General features: G+C 34.9%; 1 protein-coding gene across 4 annotated transcripts in view; it reads left to right on the top strand.

Annotated features, from left to right (window-relative positions):
- Positions 1-20,611, top strand: part of ATR (ATR serine/threonine kinase) — a 100,329-nt gene that overhangs the window by 67,912 nt on the left and 11,806 nt on the right. For all 4 annotated transcript variants that reach the window (XM_058730097.1, XM_058730098.1, XM_058730096.1 and 1 more), the window contains 12 exons: positions 1,434-1,525; positions 1,752-1,929; positions 3,189-3,368; positions 3,809-3,968; positions 6,560-6,739; positions 8,506-8,648; positions 9,449-9,546; positions 9,976-10,208; positions 11,145-11,279; positions 13,079-13,279; positions 16,002-16,145; positions 18,714-18,864. In XM_058730097.1, coding sequence (XP_058586080.1) covers positions 1,434-1,525; positions 1,752-1,929; positions 3,189-3,368; positions 3,809-3,968; positions 6,560-6,739; positions 8,506-8,648; positions 9,449-9,546; positions 9,976-10,208; positions 11,145-11,279; positions 13,079-13,279; positions 16,002-16,145; positions 18,714-18,864 — 1,895 coding nt within the window. The remainder of the gene's footprint in view (positions 1-1,433; positions 1,526-1,751; positions 1,930-3,188; positions 3,369-3,808; positions 3,969-6,559; positions 6,740-8,505; positions 8,649-9,448; positions 9,547-9,975; positions 10,209-11,144; positions 11,280-13,078; positions 13,280-16,001; positions 16,146-18,713; positions 18,865-20,611) is intronic.

Raw genomic sequence — 20,611 nt, 5'->3', positions numbered from 1 at the left:
ATTTATACTATGAGGATATGTGTGCCTTTCTGTGTTGTTAGATAATTAAATGGAAAAATGTGCTCAGTGCAGGGTCTAGCATATATCAGATATTCAAATGGTATGATAAATAAAGAAGAAATATGGGGGTGCCTGGGTGGCTCAGTTGGTTAAGCTGACAGCTCAGAGCCTGGAGCCTGCTTTGGATTCTGTGTCTCTCTCTGCCCCTTACCCACTCACACTCTGTCTCTCTTTTTCTCAAAAATAAATAAACATTATTAAAGAGGAAATATTGGGAAAGTCTAGCTTCTATATAGTTATGATCCAAAATATCATTATCTATCTTAGTGTCATATAAGTAGAATGTTTAGAAAAAATAATTACCTATATCATACTTGGTTTACAAATCCAAATTTTTTTTTAAACGTTATTTATTTTGAGAGAGAGGGGGAGAATCCCAGGTAGGCTCTGTGCTGTGAGCACAGAGCCTGACACAGGGCTTGAACTCATGAACTGTGAGATCATGAGTCTGAGCTGAAATCAAGAGTCAGACACTTAACTGACCAAGCCACCCAGGCACCTCTACAAATCCAAATTTTAAAGTAACTCAAAATAGTTTAAGAATAGATATATAATTTAAGTAGCTTATTTCATATCCTTTGTTATGCCATTGACACGTCATTTGTAACTTTCTTAAGCCCTTTTATTGAGTGACCTTATGCACCCTGAGCTGCTCCTGACCTAGTACCCACAAGCTCCTCTATTTTTGCCTTAAACTTAATTCAAAATCCCAAGTTCTTAGAATTGCTTACCTCTGAATGTGTATATGTTCAGTTGGCTCTTTTTCCCCCCTGCCCTTTGTTCAAGTTAAGCACACAGCTAATCTTAAAACTGCACTTTGTAATTATCCAGGCATTAATTCTGTTCTAACATATGGCGCAATTTAATTTGTTGGTCAATGGCATTTTTAAATTGCCCCTTTAGAAGTAATTATTGAGGGGTGCCTGGGTGGCTCAGTCCATTTAGCATCCAACTCTTGATTTCGGGTCAGGTCATGATCTCACGGTTTGTGAGTTTGAGCCCCACAGCGGGCTCTGCACTGAAAGAGTTCTGACAGTGCAGAGTCTGCTTGAGATTCTCTCTCTCTCTCTCTCTCTCTCTCTCTCTCTCTCTCTCTCTGCTCTTCCCAACTTTCTCTCTCTTCCTCTCAAAATAAATAAATATACTTGAAAAAAAGAAAAAGAAGTAATTATTGCAAAAATGTTTTTTAGGGGAATGGAAACATTAAAAATCAAGGGTTTTTTTTTGAGTAGAGATTATCATTTTGTATTTAAGTACAAAGTACAACACAATACAAATACAGTAAATAGAATAAATAGAGTATCTAAAACAATGAAAAAATCTCTAAATGCCACTTTAAATAAAGTTTAGTTGATACTGGCTTCTTTTAATAGGTCTGAATGGACAGATGAATTAAACACATACAGAGTGGAAGCAGCTTGGAAATTGTCACAGTGGGATTTGGTGGAAAACTATTTGGCAGCAGGTAAAATTACTTCTTAAAGTATAAGCAGTTTTAATACACTATAAATATTCAGACTTAAGTAGCTGAGTACCATCTATAATTAATCTTTCAGCTTGTTTTATAATTGCCTTCTTGTTCAAAGTAGAATGAAACCATCTGTTCAGTATTTCTGCTGACCATTTTACACATGAAGTAAACCTTGTTTTGGGGCCCCATGGCATTCCTTGACTCTACATTTATTTTTCAGATGGGAAATCTACAACATGGAGTGTCAGACTGGGACAGCTATTATTATCAGCCAAAAAAAGAGATGTCACAGCTTTTTATGACACACTGAAACTAGTGAGAGCAGAACAAATTGTACCTCTTTCAGCTGCAAGCTTTGAAAGAGGCTCTTATCAACGAGGATATGAATATATTGTGAGGTATTTGTGGGGGAGGGTCCATTTTATATTCCTGGTTTGTAAGTGTCTTTTGATAGATTTGGAATGTTTTGATTAGTAAATAACTGATGGTATGTTTGGTATCATGTGTATCTACATACAATGGCTCTTTCACTCCTTTATCTTATGGTCACCCTATAGTTTTTTTGTTTTGGTTGGTTTTGGTTTGATTTTTTTTTTTTTTTAAGTAATCTCTGTGCCCAACATGGAGCTTGAACTCATGGCCCTGAGATCAAGAGTCACATGCTTTACCACCTGAGCCAGCCAGGCACCCCTCACCCTATAATTTTTTTTTTTAATGTTCTAATGTATATCCTTTTCATTGGAAAAGCAATTACGAGATTTCTAAAAATAAGAAAAACATATTTGTCCTGTTGTAATGTCATATTGTCTAGACATTTACTGTGCCTGGCACTTTGGTGCTCAGTACTTGTTAGTTTCCTCTTCTTCTCACTTAGAAATACATTTGACATTTCCCTCCCCCAAAATGTAGGCCTTACACTATGAGGAAGGAAAATTAACTTTTAGAGGTAAGGAAGAAAATGATGGAAAACATTTCAGGTCTGTTAGTTCACCTGAGAAAAATAATACATGTTATCATTGAAAAGATAAGTTAAGAACTTTTTTTTTTGTTTTCAATTAAAAGAATTTGCTATAATTTGTATCAGCCCATTTGGAAACCGTTTAATGAAACCATAGATTGCACCATGAGATTCTGTTCTGTAGCTACTCAACTGCATCCCCAAGCACTGAGTCATAGACACTGCATATTATATATGGAAAAAAACTTCTGTGAATGTGTCATGAGGGTTTCTATCATTCTTAGAAAAAATTAAAATTGTATTCATTTCACAGTTATTTACTGTCAGCTATGTCAGGCATATGCAAATATTTATGTTGATTCATAATGGATCTGTATTTTCTTTTATCTTCATATAGGCAATAAAATTTGATTTTCATATACTTGAATTTAGTTTTATATACCCTTCTCCAATTTACTTAATAGGAAATCGGGACCATAGCAAAGCACTAAACATTTAAATCAACATAATTGGTGTTTTACCTAATTTAAAAAGATAAAAATGTTACTGTTTATATACCAAGAATATATAAAATTAAAGTTCTTCCAAAGAAAACTGTACATTTTAGATTCTTCATGGCTAATTTAAGTACATGCTTTGTACTTGAGATTAAGGGGCTGAATATGATAACATTTTAATATAGGCTCTATCTGTCTTCAGATTGCACATGTTGTGTGAATTGGAGCATAGCATCAAACCACTTTTTCAACAGTCTCCAGGTGATACCTCTCAAGAAGATTCTCTAAACTGGGTAGCTCGACTAGAAATGACCCAGAATTCCTACAGAGCCAAGGAGCCCATCCTGGCTCTCCGGAGAGCTTTGTTAAGCCTCAACAAAAGGTGTTTGACACTTTTTTTTTATGTCAGTTATCATGAATTTATTATTATACTTGCATATCCTTTGGGAGTATTTATCTTTCTTGATTTTCTCTCTGAATCTGTGTTTTTCTGTTATCAGTTGTATAGTCGAAATCTGTATAGTTGAAATGAACCTAGTACTTAAGAATTACTTTTGTATGTACTGTATCTTGTTTTTTTTTTTAATGTCCAAAACCTATCTGGCAGAGGTACAGATAAAAGTTAGTATTAAAGTTTTCATAGACTTGTAATTGACAAAAATTGACCACCCTAGGAAAATTAAAATTAGTTTTTTAACAAATCAAATTTCTTTGATTTCTTTGAAATAGTATATTAACAAGGTTCCATGTTAAGAGATATTTTTAAATTGTTGAATATACTTAAAAATTCTCTTTCCGTCTGTTTTTGTCATACTCATTTAGACCAGATTATAATGAAATGGTTGGAGGATGCTGGCTACAGAGTGCCAGAGTAGCTAGGAAGGCTGGTCACCACCAAACAGCCTACAATGCTCTCCTAAATGCTGGAGAATCACGACTTGCTGAACTGTATGTGGAAAGAGCAAAGTGGCTATGGTCCAAGGTATGGCCAAGGGAACGTCAGCATGTGTGTGTGTGTGTATCATATATATGATGTATATATATATATATACATCATATATATGATATATATATATATATATACATCATATATATGATGTTGTAGATTATGTATGTCTTACCAAGGCCTAAGAGATGATCCTTAATCCCAATTCAGACTCTTTTCCTGTCGCCTTTCTTCATCATTCTACCATAATCTAGAAGAAACCATTTCTTCTTTCCTGAAGTCCCCAAATGGCTTTCCATTCAAGCTGAAAGTGCAGTTCTTTGTTTTCATCTGCCCTCCTTTTTTTTCTTGAGGGAAGCAGCCAATTTTTACTTTGTTTTTACCCTCTCTATATATAGACACAGTATGTGCAGTAGGCACTCAAAAACTTATTTGTTAAATGAAAATAATACTGTTCCCTACTTATATCCTTGGCAGATAATCAGTTCTGGGTAGACTTGCCATTTTCACTCAAGATTAATTTCTAATCTAGCCTATCAGGAAAGGTTTAGCATAAGAACAAAAGTGCCCAGCAATCCCCAGATAAAAGCAATGTTAATGAGAAAGAAGCTTTTTGAGTATCTGAACTACTTGCAAAGGTTATGCCACAGATTTAAATGGCTGTTATTTATATATTTCCTTATGCTTACCACCAGTCTAGAATTAGTAGTAAGCATAGCATGTTCTGAAAATTGACATTTAGCAGCTATAGCTGATGCCATCTGTTATTGTGGAGGCGAAAGTAATGACTCAGCCTGTATTTGTCATTACCTGATCATTTTCTGAGCTAGTGCTAGTCTGTATTGGAATGCCTTAAATTCACTGTGTTCAAAATGCAATTCATCATCTACCAGTCAATAACTGCTTCTCCTATATTCTCTATTTTTCTACATAGACTCTATTGAATCCTCTCATCTAAGACAGAAATCTGGGCATCATCTTGAACTTCTTCCTCTCCTTCATTTTCCACATCCAACTGGAGACTAAATCTACCTTAGAAACATCTTTTGATTTTTTTTTTAAGTAGACTCTACCTGTAGACTTGGGGCTTGAATTCATGACCCTGAAATCAAGAGTTGCATGCTCTACCAACTGAGCCAGCCAAGTACCCCACTTTGGATTTTTTAAAAAAATTTTAATGTTTTTGTTTTTGAGAGAGAGAGAGAGAGAACAAGCAGGGGAGGGGCAGAGGGAGAGGGAGTCACAGAATCCAAAGCAGGCTCCAGGCTCCAAGCTGTCAGCACAGAGCCTGATGTGGGGCTCATGAGATCATGACCTGAGCTAAAGTCGGACGCTCAACTGACTGAGCCACCCAGGCACCCTGAATTTTTTTTTAATGTTTATTTATGTTTGAGATAAATAAATGAAAACTCACAGTGTGTGTGAGTTGGGGGAGGGGCAAAGAGAGAGGGAGACAGAAGCTCTGAAGCAGGTTCTGTGCTGACAGCAGAAAGCCCGATGTGGGGCTCAAACTCACAAACCGTGAGATCATAACCCGAACCAAAGTCAGATGCTTAACTGACTGAGCCACTCAGGCACCCCATCTTTTGATATTTTGATACATACTTCCAGTTATAAAATAGAAAAGTCATGGGGGTGTAATGTACAGCATGGTGGTGACTATAGTTAATAATACCATATTGTATATTTGAAAGTTAAAAAAGAAACGTCTTTTGAATCGTCTCCGTCTTGTTTATCTCTGTTGCTTTCATGCATGCCTTTTAACATTTACAGCCTCTAATAATATTAATAGCCTTTTTTTTAATTTGCCTATTCCTCTGTGCCCATTACTGCAGTCTGTGATCTTTCTAAAATGCACATTGAATCATGTAGCTCCTCTGATAAATCTTCTGAAGTATTCTTCATACATTTATTATGAAGTCTGACCCCTAGAAAGTACACAAGGTTTTTCCTGATCGAGTTCCACTCTCCCTCTTCAGCTTCACCTGTCACTATCTCATAGACCCTTTAGGCGTCAGGTAAAACCAGATTACTTACCTTTTCCAGTAAAATTTTTATTCCTCCTTCTACCAAGAATGTCCTTCACTGAATACATTTCAAGAAAATTGCTATTTATTATTTAAGACCTAATTTAAATTATCTTCATTTGGTAACCTTTCCTGACTGTTGCTCTCCTCCATTTTCCTGTACCTTCGTGTAGATTTAGAAGCGTCCCTTCTCTGTCCTTAATTATACCCATATATATTCCTCTGTTAATAGAACTTCACATCGTGTTGCTATTTTATATAGTCTATTTCTTCACTTGACTATGAACTTTTTTAAGCCAGAGATTTTGATTTATTCGTGTTTATCCCTAGTCATCTACATGTGTTCAGTTTCTTGTACTTTGATTGACTGTAAGAATGAATGAGTGAATTAATGAATGAATTTGAGCTCTATGTGATTTGAAGCAATGCTTCCTTTTTAGGATTTTACTTTCACAGGAGGGAAATGAGACATGAACATGAAATTACAAAGATTTATACATAAAACATACTTAATGGTCTTTAAATGCTAACAATTTTGTTTTTCAAAAACAGAAATATGTTTTTAAATTAAAAGGCTTATTGTTTCCTTTTTCCTTTTAGGGTGATGTTCACCAGGCACTAATTGTTCTTCAGAAGGGTGTTGAATTATGTTTTCCTGAAAATAAAACCCCAACCGAGAGTAAGAACATGTTAATCCATGGTCGAGCTATGCTGCTAGTGGGCCGATTTATGGAAGAAACAGCTAACTTTGAAAGCAATGCAGTTATGAAAAAATATAAGGCAAGTATATGTATAATGCAGTTTCATTAAGAGTTCAGTCTTTTTTTGTTTTTGCAAATGGATAAAATGATTTTAAAGTCTATATGGAAAAACACATGTATAAAAATACCCAGGAAACTTTTTGACTTTTTAGTAGTGTAGATAGCATAAGAAGAATTATCATGAAGCAAATACACTCAAGAAACCATCACCCAGGTCAAGAAGTAGAATATTATTAGTACTCTATGACCCACCCTTTCACCCTCCTAAAGGTAATCACATTGCATCCTGCAATTTTTTGAACAAACACAATGTATACCTTCCTTACTAAGTATTAAGCTTTATATTGGTGGTATTGTGAGAGAGCTACTTCCCAATAACCCATGAATCAAAGAAGAAATTGCAGTGGAAATTTAAAAATTATCTATAATAATAAACTAAATGATAATAAAAATACAACCTATCAAAACCTATAGGATTGGGGGGGCACATGGCTGGCTTAGTTGGAAGAGCATTTTTTTTTTTTTAAGTTTATTTATTTATTGTGAGAACAAGAGGTGGGAGAGCACAAGCAGGGTAGGGGCAGAGAGAGAAGCCCAAGCATTTTCTAATCCTGAAATTTTTTAAACCTGAAAATTTTTGTATATTTCCTTCATCCTCTTTGCTTCAGTGACTACATGGGGAAGGGACACTGGCAGCCTCGTCCCTGTGGCTGGTTGGGCATATGAATCCAGCATTTGTTCCATACATCTAGTCATGTCATTCTCTCCTCTATCCACAGGCAGGTTGCCATCTATAAATTTTCAAGAATAGATTCAGGGTAAACTCAAGATTTAAGGTTCCTGGTTCAAACTGTGTTCTCAAACTTGCTTGAATTAAGAGTGGAACTTCATTTAAAAGGTTTTTTGTTTTGTTTTGTTTTGTTTTGTTTTTTTGTAGTCAGCCATCCTATGTATTTTCCATCACATTTCAAATAATGTTATTTTAAAATAAATACACAAGGCAGGAAAAGGGAAATGAAATGATATAGGGGACAAAGTAAGAGTGACCAGAAAGGTTGGAAAAAACTTGGAAGATTGTGGCCTCACAGAAGTCAAGGGAGAAAGTGTTTCCAAGAGGAAATGGTGAGGACAACAGAAACAGATGCTGAAGAGAGTTCAAATGAGACCAGAATTGGAAAGGATCTTTTAGATTTAAGGATCTGCTTTAGTGGAATACTGAAGACTGAAACCGTGAAGAAACAGTTTGAGGAGTGTGTGACGTGAATTCTTAGAAACCGGATTATGAAGTTGAGAGGGAGGGCAATTATCTGTGACAGATCTTGGAGAAAAATAAGATGTAATTTTTTTTTTTTTTTTAGCCAGATTTTTATGCTTTTAAACCCTGTCCTTCTCAGGGCTTTGATATTCTCCTTTCACTGAGATTTTTTTTAATAAAAAAATATATATGCACACATTCATAAAACACTTTAATCCATCTGGAAATTATTTTGATATATCATATAAAGTGGCAATGTAAATGGAGTTTTCTTTTCCTAAATAGCTGATTATTCTGACACTATTTCATGTTGGCCAGTGGACAACCCACCAGAACCAACCAGCTATCCTAAGAAAACCTTTTTAAGAAAACAGCTATTCTTTATCCAAATCAAAGAATCATTGTTCCTTTGACTTTGCTCTGCCTCCATGTGGGTCTCATACTTTTGATCCCTAATCATCTATTCATACTTTATTTCCCAGCATAGTTTGGGGGTTTCTTATGTGAACATCTTGTATTCTCTTTTACAGGATGTGACCTTGTTCCTGCCAGAGTGGGAAGATGGGCATTTTTATCTTGCCAAGTACTATGACAAATTGATGCCCATGGTCACAGATAACAAGATGGAAAAGCAGGGTGATCTCATTCGGTATATAGTTCTTCATTTTGGCAGGTAAGTGTGAGAACTGTATGTGTGCTGATTAAATATGTCAGAGTGCCTCTTTTATCACAGATCTTAATGTGTTCAGGATGTTTTCTGTTTCACCACTGATTCAGTCTTTAACCTTAGATAAGATATGTTTTTTCTTTATATCATTCTTTCTTCCTTTTAAAAACTAAACTTTATTAGTGGAAAAAGTATTGTGTGTGTATGTGTGTGTGTACAGTTTTTTTAAATTCAGCAGTGCCAGTATTATACAATGAAAATTAAGTGCCCTTCCCATTCCAGACCCTCAGCTTCTGAGTCCCCCTCCCTAGAATTTTAGAAGACTCTTAATGTAATATATTTAGTGGTTATAATTAATTACCAATGGAATGTCTCCTTCCTGCCCATTCTGCTAAGAAATACATATGAAAATCATTTTGACATTAGACTTGTAGGAAGAGCTTATCTCTTAGACTAGATAACAGGTGAAATATAACTTGATTTTATATATATCATTGTATTATAATCAAATAGTGTATTGTCTCATGCCTACTGTTTATATTTTCACATATTATTTCCTAAGAAGTAATAATGACATTCCATTCATTCTTCTTGGCATAGGCAATGTGGAGCTTAGTGAAGAATATAGTAACAAAAAGAGATAAGGGAGTCGAAGGTAACCTCTACTAAGAAGAAATACTGACAACATAATTTTTGTCAGAAGGCTATGCAAAATTCAAGTGGTAGTTTAAGTCTTTACATTTTAATCTACATAATGTAAAAAAAGAGCACTGTGTTAATAACGTTTTTTTTCTGTAAAATTGCAGATCTCTACAATATGGGAACCAATTCATATATCAGTCAATGCCACGAATGTTATCACTATGGCTTGATTTTGGTGCTAAGGCATATGAATGGGAAAAAGGTATAATTTTTTTATGTAAAAATTTCAAGGGATAAGAATTTTAACTTTAGCATAAAGTCACATTTGGCTTGGCAATCTAACTTACAAAAAGCTAGAAATAAATTTGATAATTAAGATTGCATGTAAGTGTAAGAAACTAAAGTTAAGAAAAGAGGAAATGCGTGGACTTAGTTGTTAGTCCATGGACTAAACACATGGACTTAGTTGTTGCAGTTCACAGCCTGCAAATGAGAATCTTCTCATTCGTTCAACAACCCAACACATATTGAGAGGAACTAGTTTAAACCAAATAAGTTATCCTAAAAATTATAATGAACTGTGGCTTGTTCTGTGTTTCTAGTGAAAATTAATTGCCCTTGAGTTTTTCAGTGACCCTGAGTATTTTAACTGTTTTTTCTTCACTGTTTTTTTAACTTTGTTTTTTTCCAGCTGGCCGTTCTGATCGTGTACAAATGAGAAATGATTTAGCTAAAATAAACAAGGTTATTACAGAGCACACAAATCACTTAGCACCATATCAGTTTTTGACTGCTTTTTCACAGTTGATCTCCCGAATTTGTCATTCTCACGATGAAGTTTTTGTTGTCTTGATGGAAATTATAGCCAAAGTGTTTCTGGCCTATCCTCAACAAGCAATGTGGATGATGACAGCTGTGTCAAAGGTAATATAATAGTCACTACAGTGTCATTTTCCATTTTATATGGCATTGATTATTTAATGTTAATATGAAGATGTAAGTTCCATTGTTTCTTTCTTAGATTAGTAGTAAAACATTGATTTTAAATACTTGAAAAAAGAGAAAGTAAAGCATTATATGTCATTTTAAAGTTCAGGAATATGTACCATATCAAATGAAAGGACAGGTACGTTAAGGTCAAAGAATTCAGCATCCTGTTTCTCTATGAAGTCTAATAAACTTTAGTGCATGGTATAAAAATGGTAGCCTACTTTTTTCGAAGTGTTTTATCTGAAGTACCTAAACTTTTAATAATAGAAAAGCTTTATTGCATTATTAATAAGCATTTATAAGGTGGTAAATATATTTAATTATAAATATTTTGGAGAATTTGGAAAATACACAGAGATCTAAAAAGGAAAACTAAAATTCACTAATTCTACCATTAATATTCTTCCGTATTTTTGTATGTTTATTTTCTATGCATATTTTAATGCTAAATTTGGATTATAGAGATAGAGAATTTGATATTTTTCACCTACAATTGTTACCATAAGCATGTTCGTATGAATTCAATATTCTTTGAAGACGCAGTTTTAATAATTATATAAAATTCTATAGTAATTTATTTTCTGTAATTTATTTAACTGTTGGTTTTCCATAGTTTTACTCTTGTAATACATCTAGACACATCTGTATTCTCATTTCTGATTATTCTACCAGGATAAATTCTAAGAATGGAATTCAAAAGATAACAGCATTTTTATGGCTGTTGAAAGCATTGCTGAATTGATTACCAGGAAATTTGAATAGTATAAATTCTCATCATCATCATGAATACTTTTTAAGTTGATTTGTGTCAAAATTTTGTTATTTTTTTAAAATCTTTTATAAAACTACATTTAATTTTTTTTATGACAGTCTTCTTATCCCATGCGTGTGAACAGATGCAAGGAAATCCTAAATAAAGCTATTCATATGAAAAAATCCTTAGAAAAGTTTGTTGGAGATGCAACTCGCCTAACAGATAAGCTTCTAGAATTGTGCAATAAACCGGTATGATCATAAATCTCACTACTTATAGACCAGTACTGGATAATTTATACAAAACTTCTATATGATTTTAGCTGGTTGTCTTTCATTTGATTAGTTAAGTGAAAATTCTAACAAATGAGTGTACACATACATCAAAATTCATCACGGGGCGCCTGGGTGGCGCAGTCGGTTAAGCGTCCGACTTCAGCCAGGACACGATCTCGCGGTCCGTGAGTTCGAGCCCCGCATCAGGCTCTGGGCTGATGGCTCGGAGCCTGGAGCCTGTTTCCGATTCTGTGTCTCCCTCTCTCTCTGCCCCTCCCCCGTTCATGCTCTGTCTCTCTCTGTCCCAAAAATAAATAAAAAACATTAAAAAAAAAAAAAAAATTTAAAAAAAAAAAAAAAAAAACAAAATTCATCAAATTGTGTACTTAACCTCAATAAAGCTGTTTTTAAATTTTCTAACCTGTCCCTCTCTCAAATATACTCAAAAATTTCTAAAAGCTCTTTTTAATGTAGATTATTCAGAGAGTAAATTATCCATATCTATTAGAAATAATTTAAGTAGAGGGATATGAAATAGGCTCTAAAAATATAAATATGTAAAATACTCATAGTTATCTCTGTTATTATTTTGTGTCATATCTTTAAAGTTTCAAAACTTACATGTTAACCTATAGATATGAGAGGAAAGAAGATTGGAGTTTTGATTTTCATTTCATTTCATTCTTTCAGTACACATTTATTTCATTGCCTCTGAGGGAACAGGCACTATGCTGAAACAAAGATAAATAAGACATGTTCTGCTGCCTTGAGGAGTTGATAGAATCATAGGGAAGAAAGGAGATGATTATCATCTAGTTTAATGACTACTTTTTTCAGTATATTTCTGTAATGAACATGCTTAAGGGGTAACCCACTCTTTTACCCAAGGAATTGGAAAAGTACCCTAAAGAATACCTAGAAAAGGTAAAAGCAGGGAATGAGGATAGTTATAAGGAGGGAGAAAGAGACTCTTTATAAGTAAATAGCTAGATTTCACTTTACATACATATTCAGTCTATTCGCTCTTTATAGATAAGAAAATACAGACTATTCTATGTCTCACCTTCCCTTCATCAATAAACACCTTGAAAGAAAAATATGTTTTTGCTATCTGCATTAGTCCTATTTGACCTTTGATGTACTTGGCATTATCAAAGACAGTGTTATGATAATGGTAAACATTTACTATGCACTGGCACTTTTCTAAATGCTACACATGTATAAGTTTTCAGTTCTTTATCTGAAATTTTTGTAGCCAGCTACATTTAAGAATTCAGAATTTTTCACATTTTTAAAGGTAATGCAGTGTATGTACTTAATATTGAGTATCCCTACTGCAGTTATTCTGTTAAAATGTCCCATAATCGGTTACATAACTGTTTCTGCAGTAAAACATACTAATCTTTGCTCTAAGTGAGAAGTTCAGGTATCATTTTGCTGCCAAATGAGATTTAGTACTGAATAAAAGGTTTGATTTACACAACTTTTTGGATTTTGTAATAGGGGATAATAGACTATATGCCTCTATTATCTCCTTTATTATCTCCTTTAGTCATTAAACAGCCCTGTGGTATAGGTACTATTACTGATGCAGTGAAAGAATACAGAGTAGGTAAAATGAGATGTATAAAAAATTTTTAGAAAACCACTGACTGCTTAACCATTGTGATTAAAATACTGTAGAAATGGAATTTTTGTTTTGGTTGAAATTAAGCATTCTACAATTCAAGGTAAACACAGAGTAATTAAAACGTACTGGTTTTTTTTTCCCCCAGGTGGATGGAAGTAGTTCTACATTAAGTATGAGCACTCATTTTAAAATGCTTAAAAAGCTGGTAGAAGAACCAACATTTAGTGAAATCCTCATTCCTTTACAGTCAGTCATGATACCTACTCTTCCATCAATTCCGGGTGCTCATGCCAACCACGAGCCATTTCCTGGGCATTGGGCCTATATTGCCAGCTTTGATGATACGGTAAACTTCAATGTTACATAACTAACTACAATTTTAAAATTTAGTGAAGTTAGAAATGGCAAAGTAAGTTTAAAGGTGTCTTTCTCAGAGAGTAAGTAAATTGTATTTACAAAGAAAAAAATGATTAGAAGTACAGAAAAGTAAAACTTTATACCAGTGGGACAAAATTAAATGTTAAAAATTTTCCCAAGATCTATGACCCACAAAAATATCCATATGGAGAAGACTGATACTTTTCTAATGTGTATTATGATGAACAAGAGCCATGCATCTTAAATAGCATACTAGGGGAGATGGTTCCTTCAGAATTTTTAGCTTTTTATGTCCTCCCTTGAACACATTTTCTCTTCTCAACTTTTCTAGTACATATTGCTAACATTACATGTCTTTTCCTAATCATGTGCTACCTTTGTTTCGTCAGCTTTTCAATCATATACATTTTATCTTCCCTTGTGCATTGTAAGATATACACACACAATATTTAGACTTACTTAAAAAAATGATTGAGTATTTTGATTTTTTAGATGTTCATATTGTTTTAGTTTGAGTATAATTTTTATTTTCCACAATTTGACTTTTCCATACTTTCTTTTGTCCTAAAAATGGAGAAAAAAATGAGAACAAAATATAGTTTTTGTTTATACTTTGGAAGGACACAAAATTCAGCTAAGAAGAACTTGATTTTTTTTTTTTGAAGTATAATATGTAACTATAAATGTAACTATTTTATTTTTTATTTTATTTTAATGTTCATTTATTTTTGAGAGAGAGAGCAAGAGAGAGCTGCATGTGTGTGAGTGGTGGGGGAGGAGCAGAGAGAGAAGGAGACACAGAATCCAAAGCAGGCTCCAGGCTCTGAGCTGTCAGCACAGAGCCTGATGCAGGGCTCGAACCCACAAACCACGAGATCGTGACTCGAGCCAAAGCTGGGTGCTTAACTGACTGAGCCACCTAGGCACCTAAATATATGACTATTTTAAAGAAATGGTACTAGAGCATTTCTAAGTGAATTTTTTTTAATGTTTATTTAATTTTCAGGGAGAGAATGGGTGAGTGGCAGAGAGAGGGTGGGGATAGAGGATCCGAAGGGGGCTTTGTACTGACAGTAGAGAGGCCAACATAGGGCTTGCATGCTTGCACTCATGAACCATGAGATCATGATCTGAGCCGATTTCAGATGCTCAACTGACTGAGCCATCCAGGCGCCCCCTAAGTAAATACTTTTCATAACTGTGTTTGTTCCAGCAAGTCTATAGATCAAAACATTTAATTGCTTCATAGCCAGATACTAAACCATATAATGAAATCATTCTTACTTATAATCAGGTTTTTTTTTTTTTTTTTTTTTCAACGTTTATTTATTTTTGGGACAGAGAGAGACAGAGCATGAACGGGGGAGGGACAGAGAGAGAGGGAGACACAGAATCAGAAACAGGCTCCAGGCTCTGAGCCATCAGCCCAGAGCCTGACGCGGGGCTCGAACTCACGGACCGTGAGATCGTGACCTGGCTGAAGTCGGACGCTTAACCGACTGCGCCACCCAGGCGCCCCTCAGGTTTTGTTTTTAACTTAAGAATAATACTCAGCTTATTGACTCACCTTACTAGGTAGACTTGATTTTGGAAAGAGTTTCTTTTTTCAAAAATCAAGTTACATTAAATTGATAATCATTTCTTACCCTAAAGACATTTAGGGGCACCTGGGTGGCTCAGTTGGTTTAGCGTCCGACTTCGGCTCAGGTCATGATCTCACTGCTCGTGAGTTTGAGCCCTGCATCGTGCTCTGTGCTGACAGATTGGAGCCTGGACCCTGCTTCGGATTCTGTGTCTCCCTCTCTCTCTCTCTCTACCCCTCCCTGCTTGTGCTCTGTCTTTTCCCTCTCTCAAAAATAAATAAACATTAAAAATAAAATTTAAAAACAGTGCCTACAGCTCGGAAGACAGGCTCTGAAAAATGTTTCAAAAGTCATTTAAACATTGTGACTGTTCTGAAGAGAATACCTAAGTTTAGATGTATAAGCAGTTACATTATTGATAAAGTAATCCTTTTACTTTATATCCACTCCTAATGGGTGAAAGTGGGTCTCTATTCATGGGCAACCCATTCTTTTCATAGATGATAGGTGATTACGATCAAAGACATCTTTAAAGGGGCACCTGGGTGGCTCAGTTTGTTAAGCGTCTGACTTCATCTCAGGTCATGATCTTGCATTTCGTGGGTTTGAGACCCATGTCAGGCTCTGTACTGACATCTCGGAACCTGGAGCCTGCTTCAGATTCTGTGTCTCCCTCCCTTTCTGCCCCTCCCCTGCTCATGCTCTGTCTCTCTCAAAAATAAATAAACATTAAAAAAAAAAGAAATCATTAAAATAATAAACTTACTACACAATATAGGTTATTATATTCTTTTTGTTAGGTAGCACAATTTTTAAATATAAAAGTTTAAATGGGGGTGCCAGGGTGGCTCAGTTGGTTAAGCGGCAGACTCTTGACTTCGGCTCAGGTCATGATCTCATGGTCCTGAGATTGAGCCCTGCATCAGGTGCGCGTACACGCTCTCTCCCTCCCTCCCTCTTTCTCTCTCTCTTTCTCTTTTTCTATTGTTCCCCCTCTCCCTCTGCCCCTCTCCCCTACTAACACACACTCTCTCTCAAAAAAAAAATAAAAAATAAAAAATTTAAAGAATCTTGACCTTAACTTCTATATAATTCATCATCTTTTAGGTGGAAATTCTTGCATCCCTTCAGAAACCAAAGAAGATCTCTTTAAAAGGATCAGATGGAAAGTTCTACATCATGATGTGTAAGCCTAAAGATGACCTGAGAAAGGATTGTAGACTGATGGAATTTAATTCCTTGATTAATAAGGTTTGGAGATAGTTTGCTTTAATTTTAGAATTACAGTAATTACTATCATTGTGATAGGAACTTTTCAGTATGCAAATAGATCATTCTTTTTTTTTTTTAATTTTTTTTAACGTTTATTTATTTTTGAGACAGAGAGAGACAGAGCATGAACGGGGGAGGGTCAGAGAGAGGGAGACACAGAATATGAAGCAGGCTCCAGGCTCTGAGCCATCAGCCCAGAGCCCGATGCGGGGCTCGAACTCACGGACCGCGAGATCATGACCTGAGCCGAAGTCGGCCGCTTAACTGACTGAGCCACCCAGACGCCCCAGATCATTCTTAAAAAGAGAATGAAATGTACTACCTTTTTTGTTTTCACTTAATTTTTTTTAATTGGGATAAAATTTACCATTTTAACCATTTTGAACTGTTCAGTTAGTGACATTAAGTACATACACATTGTTGTGCAACCATCTCCACCATCCCTCTCCAGAACTTTTGCCGTCTTTTCATACCAAAACTCTATCCAGTAAACAATAACTCCTCATTCCTCTTCCTCCCCAGCCTCTGGTAACCACCATTCTACTTTCTATCTCTATGAATTTGACTACTCTAGGTACCTTGTAGAAGTGGAATCATATAGTTTTGGGCCTTTTTTACCGGCTTTTTCACTTGGTATTGTCTTCAGGTTTCATCCATGTTACAATGTGTCAGAATTTTTTTCCCTTATAAGGCTGAATAATATACCATTGTATGTGTATATTGCATTTTGTTTATTCATTCATCTATCAAGGGACACTTAGAATGTTTCTACCTTTTGCTATTGTGAATAATGCTGCCATGAACATAGGTATATAAATAACTCTTTGAATTCCTGCATTCAGTCTTTTGAGTGTGTATACAGAAGTGGAATTGCTGGGTTCATGTAACTTTTTAAAAAATTAGATTACCTTTATTATGTTGAGAAAAATGTGTAAGACCTGTTAATGAGGGAAAATATTTTCTATTGAATGCTTTTTTTTTTTAATGTTTATTATGTTTTTTGAGAGAGAGAGAGAGAGAGAGAGAGAGCACAAGTACAGGAAGGGCAGAGAGAGAGGGAGAGACAGAATCTGAAGTAGGCTCCAGGCTCCAAGCTGTCAGCACAGAGCCCAACACAGGGCTTGAACTCACAAACAGCGAGATCATAACCTGAGTTGAAGTCAGATGCTTAATCGAGTGAGCCACCCAATCGCCCTTCCCAAACATTTTAAATAAATTTTTTAAAAAGTCCTTCATTTCATATTGCCTTTGAAATGGGCTTTTAATGTGGTATAAAGTTTTGTTTTGTTTTTTTAATATTCTTATTTATTTTTGAGAGATAGCATGAGCAGGGAAGGGTCAGAGAAGGAGGGAGACACAGAGTCCAAAGCAGGGTCCAGGCTCCGAGCTGTCAGCACAGAGCCCGATGTGGGGCTTGAAATCGGGAACCGTGAGATCATGACCTGAGCCGAAGTCGGACGCTCAATCGACTGAGCCACCCAGGCGCCCCTAAAAAACTTTTTTTAAATATTTGGTAAATTGGTAACTTAATTCACTGACTGTTAAACCAATTAGTATGTTCATCCGAAGCTCCCTTGAGTGTTTTTCTGGTTAGGAGTATTAGATGGCCTGGCTTTAGTTTATAAATGTATCTTTTTCAGTTTTGTTACTGATTAATTTATTTCATTACTGTTCTCCTCATTGCCATGGTCAGATACAGTAGCCTGATTTTCAAAAACTACAGTCTGTGTTTGTCTAGGAGACCACAAACTGATCTTTACATGTAAATTCTAATACTGTACTGTTTGGCTGACATTTATGTAGCCTACTTATTCCTGGCATTTAAAATATGTTTTTGGTTAGTGGTTGTGCTTTTGAATTGGACAAATTGCAATTATACTTATATGCTTAGTCTGTTTGTGTCCTACAGTTCCAGAATTAAACAAAATACTGTTTATCCTTTCCTAAATTAATTCAGAATTAATCAAATGAGATGTAAAAAGCTTTCTTCTGCTAGGAGATAGTTTTTCAAATGAAGCTGTAATATCAAGCTGCAAGAATAAAAATAAAATTTTTATACAATATATAAAATAAAAATTTTAAGGACATCATAAAACTCATACTTTTTTGTTTATAAATTTTTGAGATAATCAAAATTAAATAGCAGTCTTTGTACCTAAGGACTTAACATTTCAGTAATATCTATAAAGCAATAAACAGTGAAAGAACATTTTGTCATTGAATATACAACTTTAATACTTTCAATACAGTATTCTCACGTTAATAATTAAAAAAGTGAATGGGTTGCCCATGAATAGTGAATAATTCTCAGTGAATAATTAAAAAAGAGGGACTTGCCCAAGGCATTTTTAATGATTTGGAAAAAGAGGATGGATACTATCCTAGTAGTATCCTTTCCTACCATTCTGAAGAATTATTCATCTATACCACAGAGTAAACTTTCACTGACATTCTTTTGCTATGAAATGAATAATTTTTAGATATATTTGACATGACATGTAGAATTCTGAATTTTTAAGTTTATGTGTTGTTGTTTTTTTTTAATAGTGCTTGAGAAAAGATGCAGAATCTCGCAGAAGAGAACTTCATATCCGAACATACGCAGTTATTCCCCTGAATGATGAATGTGGGATTATTGAATGGGTTAACAACACTGCTGGCTTGAGACCTATTCTGACCAAACTATATAAGGAAAAGGGTACTAAAATGAATTCTTAATGTACAAATATATAATGAGTATAAAAGCTAACATGTATAATTGTTATTAACATATCTCATTGTACCTTTTTTTTAATAAGCCATAGTAGAATTTCTAGGTCAAATGATAGTCTATATACAGAAGTACTAAGGTGTTTGTCTTTACACCTTCCTTCTCTATCTTTATCCCGAAAAATTTAATGTAGCTTACAAAAATGTACATGAAAATTTGTTTTTCACAGAGGTTTTGGTTAGCAATTCTGAAACTATTTTACATGTATACTCAACTTTATTTTTTATTTATTTATTTTTAATGTTTATTTATTTTTGAGAGAGAAAGAGAGAGCATGAGCAGGGGAGGGACAGAGACTGAGGGAGATGCAGAATCAGAAGTAGGCTCCAGGCTCTGAGCTGTCAGCACAGAGCCTGACGCAGAGCTCGAACCCATGAGCTGTGAGATCATGACCTGAGCTGAAGTTGGATGCCTAACCGGCTGAGCCACCCAAGCGCCCCTGTATACTCAACTTTAGCAAATAAATAAATATATTGTGGATAATGAGAGCTAGTTTTCTTCCACTGTCAGAGGAAGAAAAGGAGAAAGAAGGTTTGAATAAAGCCAAAAGTATTAGATTGGAATTAGAGACTCCAACTGGCCACGCCTCAGATAATTTGAGCAAGAAAATAAATAATGATAGTATAGATTATAACTCATGGAATAAAATTGACATGAGTCCACACTGATGTAAATAAATGCTTCAATAAATAAGTAGGGAAGTAGGAACAGTTCTTCCTTACAATACATAATAGATCTTCCTTGTAGTTAATGAATGTAGAGGAAATTATGGAAATAGAAAATCACCAATTAGCAAGTACCACAATAATAATTATTGCAGGCAGCGATTATCAATGGATGTTGAAATTAATGGGCAAAAGGTTATTTGTAGGGTCTCAAAGTATCTCCCCATAAGCTACTTCTTAATTAAAAAGGAAGAAAAGTAGTAAATTTACAGTGGAGAAACAAAAATATGACTGGTTAGAACTCTTAAAAAATTTCAAGGTAATCAAAGACAAAGACAAAAGTTACTCACATTTGAGGACATTAAGGAGATAATGACAGCTGAGTGTAATAAGGGATCCTGATTGGATCCTGGCCCAGACAAAGGATAGTAGTGGGACATTTGGTGAAATTTGATAAGGTCTAAAGGTTAGTTAATAATATTGTAACAATATTGAGTTCCTTAGGTAATTGTACTATTGTTATAAAAGATACAGACATTAAAAATAGCTAGATGAAGAATATATGGGATGATAGATGAAGTTATCAGAATAAGGTAGAAAATAAGTTATTATCTTCCCTAGGGCCACTGTAACAAAGTGCTACAAACAACAGAAATGTATTCTTTCACAATTTGGGAATTGTGAATCCAAAATCTTGGTGTCAGTAGGGCCATCTCTCTGCAAGCTCTAGCAGAGAAACTTCCATGCATTTCTGTCAGCTTCTGCTGTCTTCAGCAATATTTGATGTTACTTAGCTTACAGACTCATCACTTTACTCGCTCTATTCTCCGTCATCGTACAGTGTTGTCCCTAAGTCTATATGTCTGTTTTCTTATACAGTATTTTATACACAGTCATAGTGTATTAAGGGCCCACCATAATGACCTCATCTTAACTTTATTATATGGGCAGCAACCCTACTTTCAATTAAGGTCACATTCACAGGTACCAGGGATTAGGACTTAAACACA

The sequence above is a fragment of the Neofelis nebulosa genome, chromosome 5 (genome assembly GCF_028018385.1).
Source record: "Neofelis nebulosa isolate mNeoNeb1 chromosome 5, mNeoNeb1.pri, whole genome shotgun sequence".
Lineage (NCBI taxonomy): Eukaryota > Metazoa > Chordata > Mammalia > Carnivora > Felidae > Neofelis > Neofelis nebulosa.
Note: the sequence above shows the minus strand (reverse complement) of the source record. Positions and strands in the feature narration are given on the sequence as shown.